At 52.5% G+C, this 15664-nt stretch overlaps 1 protein-coding gene across 1 annotated transcript; it reads left to right on the top strand.

Annotated features, from left to right (window-relative positions):
* Positions 1-425: 425 nt before the first annotated feature.
* Positions 426-15295, top strand: ALAD (aminolevulinate dehydratase). The gene is made up of 12 exons (XM_090023077.1): positions 426-568; positions 5618-5744; positions 6318-6368; positions 7762-7858; positions 8627-8762; positions 8849-8932; positions 9387-9475; positions 9810-9865; positions 10617-10704; positions 11965-12051; positions 12762-12891; positions 14139-15295. Exons 2-12 carry the CDS (start codon positions 5632-5634, stop codon positions 14204-14206), a joined length of 999 nt encoding a protein of 332 aa, XP_089879203.1. The 5' UTR covers positions 426-568; positions 5618-5631; the 3' UTR covers positions 14207-15295.
* The last annotated feature ends 369 nt before the right edge of the window (positions 15296-15664 follow it).

Genomic DNA, 15664 nt, shown 5'->3' with positions numbered 1-15664 from the left:
CAGACTGCAGGAATTCGGGTCAGGGCATCAGCTTCTCCACTGCCTCAGGTGCAACATAGATGTGCCACATCCAGGCTCCATGTGGCCGGTGACAGCAGTGACCTCTGAGAGGGCTCGGCCCTGGGCACAGGTCCAGCCCCAGGCATGGAGGCCTGCACAGCCCGGGCCCGGGGCCCTCTGCTGCCTGCACTGCCGGTCAGCCAGCGGCGCCTTGGGCTGCGCAGCCATGAGGCTGGTCGCTTCTTGCCAGCTCCCTACTCTCTAGTCCCAGTTCCTTACTCCTTGCATTGCCCCATCTTAATCTGACCTTCATTTAGGGTCATTAGGCATTTTACACATTCACTAGCACAGGTGCCTACCTAATGAAACCCTCTCTCTCTTCAGGAGGTGCAATTCATTCATAACAATCTTTCACGGCGTGCACGCGACCTTTGAGAAAGGAGCTGGGAAGAAGCGCCGGCGTGCAGGCCGGCGGAGCGGAGGGGGCGGGCAGCGCCACGCGCTTGGCCCGGCCCCTGCGGGCGGGGCGGCCGGTTCCGGGGCCGTGGTGGGAGCGGAGCGGAGCGCGGTGAGTGTCCCCGCGGCGCGTCCGTGCGGTGCCTCGTGGGCGGAGGCCGGGCCGGGCCGCGATCCCGGCGGCTTCCGGCCCCAGGAGCCCCGGCTTGGCCTGGCCCCGCGGCGCCGGGGTCCCTGGGACGCGGTCGCGCGCGGGGCGGCGGGGGCGGGCGCGCTGTCGTGGCCGCCCAGGCCGGCGGCGCGGTGCGCGGGGCCGAGCAGAGCGCGCACCCCGGCTGGGCAGCCTGCCGGTGCTCTCGTAACACCCTGAGGAGCCGGAGCCGGAGGCGGAGCCGCCGTCTCTTTGCCTCTTGCTTTTCCCCCGCTGCCTTTTCCACCAGGGGCACTTTGTCCCGCGGGTGGGCCCGCTGCCTTGCACGCGCTGGCCCTCCTGGCCGCCTCTGCCACGCGGGCGAGGGCTTCTGTCCGGTCTCTTAGGAGCCTCCGAGCTCCCTGGCTCTCGGGAACGGGTTCAGCTAGAAGGAGGTCGTGGATCATCCCGTGCCCGTAAACAAGGCAGCAGTAGTTAATGTTTGGCAAAGTTTGGGTGCAAATAGTATTTACCAAAGCTTCTGCTGAGCAGGCAGGGCTGAGAGCCAGGGTGGAAGTCCAGTATTTTTTTTAGCTTAGAAAAAGCTGCTGCTTTGCTCTTGGATAATTGGCATTCTTGGGCTCTGGTAATCCTGCTGTCCTATCGAGCAGTGCTAGGAAGCCGGCCACCTCCTGCAGCTCTGGCCTTAAAGCAGCACTTCCACCTGCAGTGGGATGCCTGTGAGTCCAGTCAGCTGAGCTAAGTCACAGTCCCCAGCCTGGTTGTATCCAAGGTCTGTATGAAAGAGTTCACCCCAATCCTGCAGAGAAGAGGTAGGTTTGGGGCTGGTCTGTTGTTTCAGGAGTTCATGCCTGACCTGCCTGTCCCTGTTTGTTCCTAGCCGCTGGTTCTTGGCTTGCAGGACTTCTGCCTGTGATTCACTGTCAACACAGAGGTTATTCACCCTGCAGGGGTGGGCTGACGCGATCCCCTTTTGTGCTGGGCACAAACACAACTCCTGTTTTCCTCAGTGACTGAGGAGATCAGAACATCCCACCCAGAGCCCTGTTCTCCAGGGCACCAGCTGCTGCTTTGCAGCCCAGGCAAGTTGTTGGTGTTTAACTCTTGCCTTGGTCTGCAGCAGAGTGGGTCACAGGCCCATCTGTTATAAGGATTATTCAGCCAGTTCCCGCCAAACTGATTCTTGCTACATCAAGCGTGCGAGTGGAGGATGGAGCAGGGTGGCTGTCTGCAGCGTAATTTAAACGTGTCTGTACAGACATTAGGTTATCTGCATAGATTACACAGAACAAAATGTTATCTTTCTACTCCCTCTGGAACAGATGGAACAGGGCAGCATGCTCTTGGGACTGATAGTGTTAGGTCTCATCCTTCCCCACTTACTGACTTCATAACTGTTGAGTCACTTTCACCCTAATTAGATGGTTTTAAAAACACTAATTTACTTTTCCCAGTACTTAAGATGGGTGAAGTAACCTCACCTTTCCTGCCACAGGTTACTTGAAAGATAAGGTGGTATACTTTATGGGTGGTTCCTGTTGCCAAGCATACAGCGCCCTAGCCTAGAAGCACTACGGATAGAAGATGCATCATCAGGAAACTCTCCTTTGGTGCGCTGATCCTTGGCTAAGCCAGTGGCTTGCGGGCAGGCCCTGCAGCCTCTCCCTGCATTCCGCTCATGTGGGGCTTTTGGCCCGCTGATATGGCCTCCACAGGAGGTCTATATTGAGCAGATTCTTTTTGGTATTGGGTGGTGGAACCGGAGCGTGCTCCATTCACTCCATGCATTGACCTGGTATTACACGCTTCTAGGACCGGTGCAAAAAAAAAAAAAAAAAAGGCTTGCATGATTGCTGTCATATTCCCCTAAGGCTCTTACAAAACACTTTTGTAGACAAGCCTACAAACTTCTCTTCATAAATTTACTGCATACAAAACATCATGGACTCAGTATAGACATGGGATTTATGACACATTACAACCTGCCTGACATTTGATTCGCCAGATTCCTGCCTGTCCTTACTATTTACGCTGCCTGCCTCCACCCCTCTCCTCCCCTTCTTTTCTACCCTTTGTCTTCCTAATTTTCAGCTATTTACTTTTCACGGACTGCCTCTTTTCTACCTGAGAGAACTCAACTACAGCTGAGTTTCCCTTGCTTACCTTTGGCATTCCTTCACCCCCTATTTCCCCCTTGTTCCCCTTCCCTTCCTCCCTTCTCTACCCATTGTTTTCCTAATTTCCACATATTTACTGACCTTCTGTAACACTTTTAGCTTCTTTCATTCCTTGGAGATCTCAGAACAACAGCAAAGACTTCCTATGCCTGAAGAAAGGTGCGTTGTGCTGGAAAGCTTGCAAAGAACTTTTTTCCAACTGCTCAGTTGGTCTAATAAAAGATATCACATCTACCCAAAGACCCCTGCCTGCCTACGGTTCTTCAGCATATCTACCCAGATGACTGCGTACCTCTGAGCCATGGGAATGCGGGGGGCATGGAGGCCGGAGGTGGCCATTTCTGCAAAATTTAGATCTATTCTTTTCTCTACTTCCACCCTTGCAGGTGCAAAAAGAACTTTCTGCCTGAGTTTGCAGACAGACCGGGCCTTGCTGATGCTAGGGGCCTTTCCAAGCTGTAGCAGCTTTTTGAAAGTGGAAAGACTGATCAGCTTCATAGCTACTGTTCAGTTGCCGAAGGGCAGCAGTAACTCTAGCAGGATTCAGGTCAGATGTTGCCAACTGAATTAGGCATAGGGCTTAACTGGGGCCAGTATAGCCAGGTAACTGGGGCCAGCATGGGAGGGTACTTGGGACCAGGCATATTTGGACCCAACCTTCCCCTTCAGGCCAAAAACAGGCCTTTAGGTTGTCCAGTTCAGCCTCCTGCATGGCACAAGTGAGGGTGTTCAGACACTGCAGTGATGGGTACCTGGATAAAACTGATAAGACGCTTCTGTTTTGATGAGGATCTCTCAGTTTTCCTTGCCAGCTCCCCTTCCATTACTGGTGGGGCCCCCAGCTTCTCCAACACAGGCTCTTAGCCAGAGCTCCCCTTGGTGCTGCAGACAGCGTGACTTTGGAGACCGAGGGGCTGACTGAGTGGCAGCAGAAGTGTGAGGGGGCTGGGCAGGGATACCTTTTGGGGTTATGGGGATCAGCTTGTGCACAGCAGCCACTGGCAGCCTCTCACTGGATCTCATGGCTGTTTGGGGCCAAGGCAGTTGAAGGGCACAGGCTTTATCTGGAGCAGGTCAGGTTGATGTCCTGTCCCAGATGCATAGGTACATGCTAGCAGTGGTGTGGAGCCGAATTCCTGACATAGCCATGCCAGAGGGGACAGGGCCCTGCCTATGCCACTGCAGCTCTTGAGTGGTTGAAGGTTTTCCAGGCCTGCATGCATGGTATGGCTCTGCAGAGCCAGCTGCAGCCTTTGAACCTACTCTCAACAAGCAAGTGCCCTTCCAGCTGTTGTTTTCAGGGGTTCCTGTTTGTGGTAATCTCAGTAGGAGGCACTGCACTGCTACAAAGTGACTTGTCTCTGGGAACGTTCAGCCTTTATTTCCCAGCTCCTTTAAGGACCTTTCTTCTCAGCAAGCCTCTTCCAGTTGGAGTCTAGTCTGGAGGATCAAAAGCAGCTGCTTTGTGTCTGTTCCTTTTCCTTCCCTGTGCAAAATGCAGCTTTCACAAGTGTTTGCCACTGACATCCAGGCTGTTCAGGACTCAGTTTCAGGTCATCTTTTGTATTACTTTTTTAAAAAGCTAAGTCAAAATTCAAAGCACTCTCTATAGTGGTGTCATTTTAGAAAACTGGATAAATAATTATATTGAGGCATATGGTATTCTGCAGCCCATGGCTGTCCAGCTGGTGGTTAAATTGCAGCCCATGAGGCTGCAGGGGTGAATGTTACTGCTTCTGCCAATGTTGGGGTCTTTGGCTGCCCCTGGTGACTAAAACAGTGGGTGGAAGGCAAGTGGCAGTAGCATTCACTCTTGGGTTCCTAGGCTTGCTTGTCACCATGGCCACCATACCGGCCTTAGACCTGACACATCACCTTGTTTGACTTCTCATGCTCTTTACTTCCTGCCTTGTTTGCTGCTTGAATTTGGCAGCTGCTGTCACAAGCTTTATCCCCAGTGTGCAGTTCTGCTGATCTGTCACTCTGGCCATCTGTGCTGAAAACCCATTGTACTTGATGCAGGAGAGGAACTGGGGGGCACCAGGGAGAGTGTGCTTTCTGGAACCCACCCCTCTAATTAGTCAGGGCTGAAAAACTTTGGTATTAGCATGCCCAGGATGGCAGAAGGGTCCTGGCCTAGTAACCAGAAAGACTGCAGCCCTGGTGCTGTGCAAGTGATACAACAGTTGGCAGCCTTGGCAGTCTTAATGCATGCATGATGTAGCTCTTGGGAGGAGCTCCCAGCAGCATCTGTATGTTACCTGGAGGCTTCAGTGCACTTGGCTTTGAATATCACAGCCTGGTTCTTTGGCACAACTCCTGCAGTCCTCAAATATGCTGTATAAGGTGTTCTTCAAGCTGAAAGTGCCTGCAGATGCCCCCTGGGATGCCTTGTACATGATTGACATGGTAGGTCCAGCACAGCATCACTGTGCTGGGAGCTGGTTTGTGGTTATATATGGGGGAAGTTTAATAACTAGCATTTTCATCCATGGAAGTCTGGGTGCTTTGAAGGAGTGAGTCAGCACCAAACCTTGTTTTCTCAGGTAGGAAGCTGAGGCACGAAGGGGGGAAGGTCTCTGGAATGCAGGTCTCTTCACGACAGCCTACTTGGCAATGCTGCCTCTCTCCCAGTCAGGCTGCATGGCTGGAGGTGCTTCCTGGCAGTGCCATCACCTGAGTTGTGGCATAGACCCCCTGTGCTTATGAGAGGGCTGCCTCTAGTCTGTCCCCTGGAGCATGGCCTTGCTCAGGCTGCCAGGAACAGGTCTTTTCCATCTCTGGCTTTAGCAGCTCTTGCTCAGATGCAATCTCGTTTCTCTTGGTCTTTCAGATTCAGCTTCCAGGATGCAGGCAGACTCCATTCTCCACAGCGGCTACTTCCACCCCGTTCTGCGCTCCTGGCAGACCACAGCCACGACCTTTGATTCATCTAACCTCATCTACCCCATCTTTGTCACGTAAGTGAGGCCTGATGCTATAGGTTGGGGCCTCTCCAGCTACGAAGCACCTGAAAGTTGCATGTGCAGGTGCTCAAAAGAGAGATGGGGCCTGGAATTCATCAGGGAGGCTGGAGTGCCACACCTCTTATTTCAGAAGTAGGTTGAGGAATCAGTGGTCTGAGTCCAGAACCAAGAGCCCTCTCCCTACCTGGGCAGAGTGTCCCCTCTGTGTGGCTTGGTCTGCTCTCTAATGAGCTCCCTTCAGATACCTTGGAGCCAGCTCCAAGTTCCTGCTTTCTGGATGGAGAAACTCTCGGCCAGCCCACAAGTCATGGGGAGAAGGCCCTCTCTGGAGCACAGGGATGGAGCTGTTGGCTCTGTGGCAGGGCTGGAGCTCTCTGTACTGGGGCCTGAGTGCAGCCAGACAGGGAATGGTTGAGGCCTGGCTCCAGCTTGCTCTCTTGGCTGCCCAGCTGCTTGCGTTGGCTGCGTTAAGCAATATATGTGTACCCCTGGGCTTCCTCTTCTTTCGGCCTCCCTTTGTCTGGAGCCCAATGCTGACTGCTTGTTTGTTCTATATGATGCCTTCAGTGACAGCCCTGATGCAGAGGAGCCGATCGCCAGCCTCCCTGGACAAGCCAGGTAGGAGCATGCAGAGATTCATTGTGAGCCAGGGGGGTTTCACTGTAATGCACCTGTCCACAAGGGCTAGGGCCTGCCACATGTCCTGGGATGGGCACAGGCTGAAGGAGGCACCCTCCTGCTAGGAAATTCCAGTTCTTACCAGCTGTTCTGTGCCTCAGAGTGTGATGTGACCAAGGAGGACAGAGCTCCAGGCTATGGCTTGCTGGCCCATCATCCCAGCTGCCTGAGTGATTCTTGGAGGGGGCCAGAAACCTCCCAGGAAGCTGCAAGTGGAACAGGTGCAGCCAAAGTGGGAACGCTTTCTGCAGAGTGCTGGGATAGCTACTCTGAGTTCACAAAGTGCACCAGTTCTTTCAAATTCTCCATATCCTGGGGAGGAAGGAGGGCAGCTCCAGAATCAGCAGAAAGACAGGGCTCCAGCAGCAGGCAGGTTTCCCCTTTCCTTCCTGTACAGGAAGCTGTCTGACCATGCTATGGACCTTGCTGGGCTAGTGGTAGCCCTGCTGTGACTTCCCTTATCAGCCTGTTTTGTGTGAAAAAACGGTGTGGGGAGAGGAGGAGAGGACTCAGGGATTGGGGGGAAATGTGAAGGAGGGGATTGCTGAATAAAACCCCTGCCTGTAGGTCCAGGGAACCTGGCTGGCAGGAGGCAGGCCTGAGCAAGGGCAGTGCCAGCTGGATCTTTGCCAGCGGTGACACTGTCATGCCTGCCTTTGGGCTCGGGGAATTAGGCTACTGTTCTCTGGGACAGAAAGCACCCATTGCTCTTTGCCCAGCCTGGCCACAGTGCTCCTCAGTTGCCCTTCTTTCATGCCAATGCCCTTTGGGGGTTAATTGCCTTCTCAGTGTGTTCACCCAGTGCCTCTGTGCCTGCTCTGGGTAAGCAAAGTCAACGCAGAGAGGGCCCCAGCCTGGCTGGCAGGAACATTGAGATAAATGTGGCCAAGGACAGTGCCTGCTTGCCCTTGGAGAGGAGACTCGGCAGGGATCAGCTCCCTTCACATCCCCAGCACAGCAGATAACTCTTCAGTAGTTTCCTGCCTCTTGGAGACCCCAGATAAGGCCTAAGGTTGCTCCTCCCTGCACTGGTCCCAGGATCTCCAGCTGGCATTTGTTTGAGCCATCTGCAGTGCATTGTCTGACTTCAGGCCAGGTCCCCAGCTATTGTAGGAGCTGTTCCCAGAGCATCCTTCCTCTTCACAGCTACACACTTGCCCACCCTGGGAAGAGTCCCGCTGGGAATGCTCCATCACCTTCAGCTACCTCAGGGTAGTAAACACTGCCATCAAGCCTGCTCACAGTGCCCCTAAAGCAACTGCCCTGCAGAGGGAGCCAGGAGTGGGGGCACTGGCTGGGCCCCATCCCACCCACTCACCACTGCCTTTTCTAGGTATGGAGTCAACAGGCTGGAGGGGATGCTGCGCCCCCTGGTGGAGGACGGCCTGAAGTGTGTGCTGATCTTTGGTGTGCCCAGTAAAGTCCCCAAGGTCAGCTGGGGTGAATGGCTGCAGATGGGTTTCCAGCTGTTGGCCCTGGCAAAGCCGAGGGGGTGGGGGGGGATGAGGGGAGGGAAGAAGGAAGATAAAAGATGTCTTGTGAATCCTCTGAAAAATCAGCTGAACCCCTTCAGCTGCATCTTTGCTGATTTGGGGAGGTCCTTGAGTTGTGGGGGGGTTCTTGGGTTATGATAAGAACGTGTCAGCTCAGCAAGGCAGAGAGAAGTTGCTGCTTGGATGGGAGATCTCCAGGGACCATCCCAAATGTTGCGGGTATTCTGTGTGGCATCATTGCAGACCCCATTATGCCTGTGTAACATGAAGGGAAGGTGTAATCAGGGTGTGGGGCTTGGTAGACTCCAAGCGAGAGCTTCCTATGCTGGCCCCATTGCTTGAAGGCACTGGTGTTGCAAGGAACAGGGTAGATAACTTGGGCTGGGGCATGTGCTCCTTCTGGCCACTGAGCACAACTTGTACTGGGGGAGTTGCGATTAGGTGGATGAGAATAAAATCCTCCTGATCGCTTACTGCCACAATTTCCCTGTCTTTCCCAAATGCCAAAGATATCTCCCTGGCCAACCCCAGTGCTTGTGTCTGCATCCCATCTCTTGCACTCTCCACAGGCTGCGGGCCCTTTCCTTCTCTCAATTCTGCAGTGCAGCTGCCCCAGCAGAGTCTGGGTGCAGTGTGTATGGAGACCTCTGTGGAGGGGTGACCCTTTAGGATATGTATTTAAAGGAGCATGTCTCCTCCCTTCAGGATGGAAGAGGCTCTGCTGCTGACTCCAAAGACATGCCAGCCATCCAGGCCATCAAGAAGATCCGCTCCTCCTTCCCAGAGCTGCTGATTGCCTGCGATGTCTGCCTGTGCCCCTACACCTCACACGGGCATTGTGGTGAGTACCACAAAGATGGGAACCACAGAGTAATGGGCAATGCAGGCTGGTTCAGTTCCTTTCTGATCTCCAATCTTGTTTTCCAGGCATCCTGCGGGAGGATGGCACCATCCAGAATGAGGCCAGCTGCCAGAGGCTGGCAGAAGTGTCACTGGCCTATGCCAAGGCAGGTAAGAGGTATTCCTGGAAGTAACCAGTCAGCTGGGATGATTTTTGCTGATGCCCTCTCCACCCCGCTACAGAGCTGGCAGCAAATAGCAGTTGGTCCCTGCCAAGATTGGGCCAATGTCTAGGGAGGTTGTAGGTGCCCAAGACATGCTGATATTGCAAGGAGCTGCACGTACTTAGGCTTATCCCATGTACCTCTGCTTCTACCCACTGTTTGTAGAGTGTGTAAACCAACTCCTCTCTTCCTCTAGCAGGATGCAGCATACTCCCCCAGCCAACATGAATGGTAACTTAGCAGCTTTTCTCCTGAGCTCCTGGCTGTTGGAGCCTGCCAATTCCAGCAAGCGCTGGGAGTTCAGATTGGAGCCTCCCATTCCAGAAGTGACCCCTGCCCCTCTCCCCTGAAGCAGGGAGCACTTTCTGCAGTTCCCTAATGTCTGTGGTCTCTCCTTTTAGGATGCCACATCGTGGCCCCCTCAGATATGATGGATGGACGCATTGCATCCATAAAACATGCCCTGATCTCCAACAACATGGGGAATAAGGTGAGCAGGTAACAAGCATGTGCTTTTGTCATGAATGGCTCCACCTGGAGTTCTGCATAGCAGGGACATCACAGCATGACCAGGGTGTGGCAGTGAGGGGTTCCCCTCTTTCCACAGAAGTTGGCGAACAGATTGCATGGTAGATGCCATGGAGGCACTCCCCAGAGCACATGGTTGGGAACAGAGTAACCTGGGGATCCAGGCCACACTAGAGAGGAGTGGATCCAAGGTCCCCCATGAATGGAGAACGTCATGCAGAAAGAACAGCTCCCCCAACCCAGTTGTTGACCAGGACACAACTGTGACATTCCCTGTGTCTCTCCTACTTCCATAGGTCTGTGTGATGAGCTACAGTGCCAAGTTTGCTTCCTGCTTCTATGGTCCCTTCAGGTAAGCATCTCACAAAGGCAGGGGTGAGTGTGAGCAGCCTGTGTGCCAGACTTCACCTCCAACTCCAGAGGGCTTGCATTTGACCTAGGGATCTAAAATAGGACTCAGCCAAGAGTCCTGCATATAGGTCCTGGCACTCAAGCTAACAGGTTCTGTGTGGGAGCAGGCACCTGCTGTCTCCCTGCTACCTCCAGAGTTGACTTCTGTGCCCACCCAGCTTCACCTGGGCCTCTGCTCACAGCCTCTTGAGAGCAAGGGTGAGCAGGGCAGGAGTTAACATCTCCAGAACCTTGCTGGTGAATGGCATGGATCTTTTCCTTGTCCCTTGGTGTGTGTGTCAGGGCAGGCCCTAGCTCACTCAGCTGTCAGGTTCATTGCTGGAGGAAGCTTACCACTGTTAGGAATTGCAGTTTATTGGTGTCCAATGCCTCCAAGGGTCCCCTGGCTCAGAACAGGGATGGAGAAGGTCTGAACTGACTGACTCTCAGCCATCAGGAGTAATGGGGGGACAGTGATGAAAGACCATGTCTGGCATGTGTCCCAAGGGTTCCTAGTCAGGGTTCCTAGCCTGTTGAGTGGAATGGGGTGACGGCCTCCATAGTTGCCCCTGCCTTCTGGACTGAAGGGAGAAGATGGGGCATTGCCCCTGCCTCTGTGTCTATGAGAGGGCCGCCCTATTGCCTGAGCTCTGCCATAACTGTTCAGTAGGCAGTCTTGTACTGATCTCTTGTCTGGTCTCTTGTGTTAACAGAGATGCTGCCCAGTCCAAACCTGCCTTTGGAAACCGGCGATGTTACCAGCTTCCTCCAGGTGCCAGGGGCCTGGCCCTGCGAGCTGTGGTGAGTGAGCTTGCCGCAGGGGATGCCACACAGGGTCCCACAAACCAGCTGTCCCAGGAGCATCCTCATCCCTGGGCCTTTCTCCTGTTTTTCATGTCGTGATGTGAGCGCTTATGTGAGACCTGAGGTGATGCTGAATTGTGCTGGGGAGTGAATCGCACCTGTTCCTGCCCTCCAGGGAGCCTGGGCACAGCAATAGGGCCATGGGCCCATGCATGCTGAGCTGAACAGGTGCTTCTGGCAGGGAAAGGAGTATGCTGGGGAAAGCAGAACCAAGTGCGTGAGATTAGCTATGCACCATGAGTGAGGAGCAGCAGTGAATTGCACTGGCTTGGAAGAGCTGTGAGTTTCTCTTGTGAGCTGGAGAAATGTCAAGTCCTTTATTACCACCCAGCTCACCAATTGCAGCTGAATTGTCTGTTAGCAAGGCTAATGGCTTTTCTTGGCATGTGGGTCTTCAAAGTAGGGTTAGGAGAGGCTGGTTGTACTGGAGCAGGACTCTGTGTCCCATTGAGCTGGCCTCACCAGGGGTCCATGTCATGATCTCACATATATTTGCCCCTCCCAGGCACCATAGTAGCTGTTCTCTGATAAGGAGAACTGTGCCCTCTGGTGAGAAGAACTGAACTTCCCTCTCTCCTACCCCAGACCTGCTTGCCCAGAGACTTCAGGACCTGCTAAGCCAGGAGCTGTAGGGCTGGCTCAGCCTTCCAGTTTCTCTCCAGCCTTCTTGTAGTTGCCGGCAATGTGAAGCAGGAATGAAGACTGAACTCCGGCTCTGCATGGAATAGCTAGCTCTGGTGCAGTGAAGAGCATCAGCTTATTTAGCACCTTTGGCTATTCAGCCAAAACGTCGCTCCCCATCCTGGTCCTTGTTTTGAGCATAGCAGCCTTCCTGCTAGAGGAAGAGCAGAAACGTGGCTTGTGTTGGCCTTTTTGACACATCTCTCACACCTGGGTCTATGTGGTGTTGCAGCTCCCACCCTGTTACTGCATGGAGGTTCTTGCTGAGTATAGAACAGCTCCTGTTGGTCCCTCTAGTTTCTGCGTGCATGGGTTTGGGGGAGGGACACATGTGGGTTAGGGATGCACAGAGTGCTAGAAAGAGCCAGACGAACTCAATCTCTCCTATGGGAAACACTGTCTCTTCCCTCTGGCACCAGTCCCTAAGCCACAGCTATCAGGTGAACCAGCTGGTCTTGCCAAATTCTTGTCCTGCCCCGTGTCTGTGCAACTCACAGGTTTGTGTTCTCCTTCCAGGACCGGGACGTGAGGGAGGGAGCAGACATGCTGATGGTAAAGCCGGGGATGCCCTACCTGGATATTGTGGGAGAAGTCAAAGCCAGGGTAAGCTCCACACAAGTCTGCAGGGGAATGATGCTTCTAATATCACTGTAAATGGAATGAGAGGCTGAAGGGTTGGAATTAGCTAGTTCAGGAGGGGGGAACCCCTTTAAAACTAGAGAGGCCTCTCAACCTCACGAAGGGCACGGAAGGCCTTGAGCTTCTTCAGATGAGTGTGTCCCCTGGGGAAGAGCAGAAAGGAAGAGGGCCTTGTGTACAGACTCTTGCTCTTGGTTTCTCCGTGATGCTACAGCCTGGAGGACGTTCCACATCATTCAGTCTAGGAGGAGAACCTGGGGGCCTGCTGCTATAGCCTGTGCCATGATTAGAGCTTTAGTTCCTAGGCTGATGAACTATGAGGTTCCTCTCTTTTGTCAGGTCTGCCTGCTGGGGCTGCTGCAATCTTGCTGTTGGTCATCTCCGCATTTTTACTCCTTGCACTCCATGCATTTATACAAATCTAGCCATGTGGCCAGAGTAAGCTATCATATGATATCCAGTGGCCTCTGCTCCCCTGTCAAACCATGGCTGTTGGTGGGATTGCAAAGGATGTGTACAAACTGTGTCCTCCTAATTTCCAACTCACAAAGCCTTGGGTTTCTGTGACTGCAGCAAAAAATGCATTGGGCCCCTACTTTGTACCCTAGACAGAGCTCAGGAGAGCTATACCCTGCAGCTCAGTGTTGTCTCACTAACCTTCTTGTTGTTTTCAGCATCATGCCCACCCACTGGCAATTTACCATGTATCCGGGGAGTTCGCTATGCTGTGGCATGGAGCAAAGGCTGGTGCCTTTGACCTAAAGGCTGCTGTAATGGAGGTGATGAGAGGGTTCAGGCGAGCAGGTGAGTGGGAGGATGGTTGGCTGTGTATCTAACAAGTACCTTAGGAGCTCTTTGCTTTGCCTCTGGGTTCAGTGCAGGAGGGGTGGCAGTGTAGAGGGGTGGCAGTGTAAAGCCTTTGCAGTCATTCCAGGATTTCAATGCAAGTCACTGATGTGTACTGAGCTGAAGACTGACATTGGACCACAAAGCCACGTCTGAGGGAGGTGTTCACACTTTCAGCCCTTAATGAAGACCTATTTCTAGATCATGCTATACCGCTGCTCTGTGTGGCTCAGGCTCTGTGAGTTTTTTCTATGTAATCAATAGCAATTCAAGAGAACCGGGTCTCCCTGACTTTTTAGTAAGCCTGATGTGTGGCTGTAGCAGGGGGCTGGAAGCCAGGACTCCTGGTTTTGTTTCCAGCTGTGCCACTTCTTGTGTTACTATGTGAATTTTTGCACTTTGCTACTCTTCCGTTATACCATTCATAAAGCAGGGATGTCTCCTCCTTCCATGGGCTACAGGGAACCTTCTGGATGAAAGATGCTGTATATGTTAACCTGGTTTTATTTCCAAAGACATCTGGCTGTGAAAACACAGCAGCCCCTCCCTGGTGTGGGTCTTACTTCTTAACCTGGTGTGGATCTTACTTCAAAACCTTTCTCAAGCCATGCTTAGGGGGTTAACCCATAATCCTCCCAGTTGTCAGTGCTTTGATGCAATCATTCCACCTCTTTGATCTGGCTTGTGGAGAATGAACGTTTCTCTACGTGATGCTGGGTGGAAGGAGTCAGAGGCAGGAGTGTGCAGAGGGCCAAGAGACTGCTTGAATTGTGGCCCGTGAATTTTACTATAAATTCAGTACTTAAAAGCTCCCCACTGTCAATGCAGAATGTGAGAGATCACATTGCAGGGTTAGTGTTCAAGATACCTGTGGACACAGGTCTGTGTCACCATGTGTCTTCCTTCCAGTTCACATTGTGAGTGCTAGAAATTACACAAAGCCTGAGATTCTGGAGAACCTGAATGTCACATGGAGCATGTAAATGTGGCCTGTGGTCGGTCCATGCCCAACCTGCAGGCTTCATGGCTGCTGATGCTTTGTTAGAGGGAGTGGCACCTGGCCAGGCTGGGTAGCAGGGATGATGCTGCAAGGCTGGTGGGTCCTTCTTGGGGCATAGTATCATTTGCTTTGGGGAAGCAGAGCAGACTAGCTTAGTGCTGCATTTCCAATACATCCTCATATATTCCTTGCTGCTGTGTTACAGGGGCTGACATCATCATTACCTACTTCGTGCCCCAGCTGCTGAAGTGGCTGAAGGAGCAAGAGGCATGAAGTGCTTCAATAACAGGAACAAGTAGAAGGAAACCTGCAAGGGTTTGAAAAGACTGTGAACCAAACGAGTCCTGTGGGGTCTTAAACTTGGAGCCAAATTTAGCTCTAGCACGAGCAGACACAGTGTCATCAATAACACAGGCATGCAGCCTCAGATTCAGGCTGACTTTGGCCCCAAGACACCAACAGAAACTAGTTTTTACAAAATGTTATTTTAAATTTGGGCTTTAAGGCTGAGACCCTCACAGGGCAGCGAAAGGCATCTGGGGCCAAAGCTGATCCCTCCAGCAACCTGCTTTTAGATAGAAACCTAATTTATATGATGGTCTATTTTAAGGTGGGGCATACTAAATTTCCCAGCTGCTACAGGATTCTTGGTGGAGGAGGGACCTATTTCTTACTGCTCCCCTCAGCTAGAGCCACATCCTTCCCAACCCAGCCTGGCTGTTGCTAACACAGTAGGAGCCTAATGCGGGGGATTTGGCTTGCGAAGAATATTGACCTGCTTGGCTCCTTGGGTGTCTCTCAGGCTTTCCTGGAAATTTTTCCCCCTCCAGTACACTAAGCAAAACAAGCAATCTTTTTGTTGCAGCCCTCGGCTTCCTGCCCCATGTCGCATCAGCCAATTGCTTTGTGGAGTCTCTTGTGCTTTCCCTTTTGTAAACACGCTGCTGTTTTAAATGTTTAAATACTTAAACATCCCAAGCACCTTCAGAGCTGGGGGGGGCGCGCCCCCTCCAGAGCACTTGTGCCTTGTGGTCATTGTGCGGGGTAGAGAATACAGTGTAGGTTCTCAGCAGTGGCCTTGCTGAATTTAGGGTGACAGCGTATGGGGGGCTGGGCAATGAATGGCTTCATGGGCTTCAAGAATCAAATGTCCTGTGCAAGGAGCCTGCTGCATGTTCAAACTAATGCTCCTTTGGTCTGTCTTGGCTCTGGGCACCCAAATGCCTAGCTCCCAGCACTAAATCTCTGTTCTGGCCTTCAGTTCCCTGAGCTGTCGCCTTGTATTATCAAAACAATCATTTTCTAAAATGTTTCTTTGCTTTTCACTAGAATTTTAAAATAACAGTTTTTGACCCAGTGCAACATCTGTCTCTGTGTAGTATTTGAAGCTCTGTCATTGCAGGAAGAATCAGACAGTGAAATTCACTGTACCGATTGCTCATTGTCCAACTAGCAAAGGCTCAAAAGTGCTGGATTGTCTGCTGAAGCTGCACTAATGCAAGCAGATCTGTGGCCTTCCCTAGAGGTACAGTCAGCTAACAATTACATGCCTTGGTGTCTGTGAACCATGTCAGGAATCCCTTGTGCCTACAGTTTTAATGTGCTGCATTCTTTCCAAGATCTCACAAACCATAAAGAAACCTAGTCCAGGTGATTTATGCTGTAGCTTTTCTAGTAGTAGGTTTCTGCCTGTGATAAGTTGAGGAAGGGGAATAAAATCCTTCTTCTCTC

This window comes from Crocodylus siamensis, chromosome 11, assembly GCF_052110815.1.
Source record: "Crocodylus siamensis isolate JL-2025a chromosome 11, ASM5211081v1, whole genome shotgun sequence".
Taxonomy (NCBI): Eukaryota; Metazoa; Chordata; order Crocodylia; family Crocodylidae; genus Crocodylus; species Crocodylus siamensis.
Note: the sequence above shows the minus strand (reverse complement) of the source record. Positions and strands in the feature narration are given on the sequence as shown.

Bases quoted from the DNA above. Each gene is read 5' to 3' on its own strand.
- ALAD (XM_090023077.1), top strand. From the start codon at position 5,632: ATGCAGGCAGACTCCATTCTCCACAGCGGCTACTTCCACCCCGTTCTG. The intron at 9,476-9,809 runs GTGAGCAGGTAA...CTACTTCCATAG, and splicing joins CCAACAACATGGGGAATAAG to GTCTGTGTGATGAGCTACAG. The intron at 12,052-12,761 runs GTAAGCTCCACA...TGTTGTTTTCAG, and splicing joins TGGGAGAAGTCAAAGCCAGG to CATCATGCCCACCCACTGGC.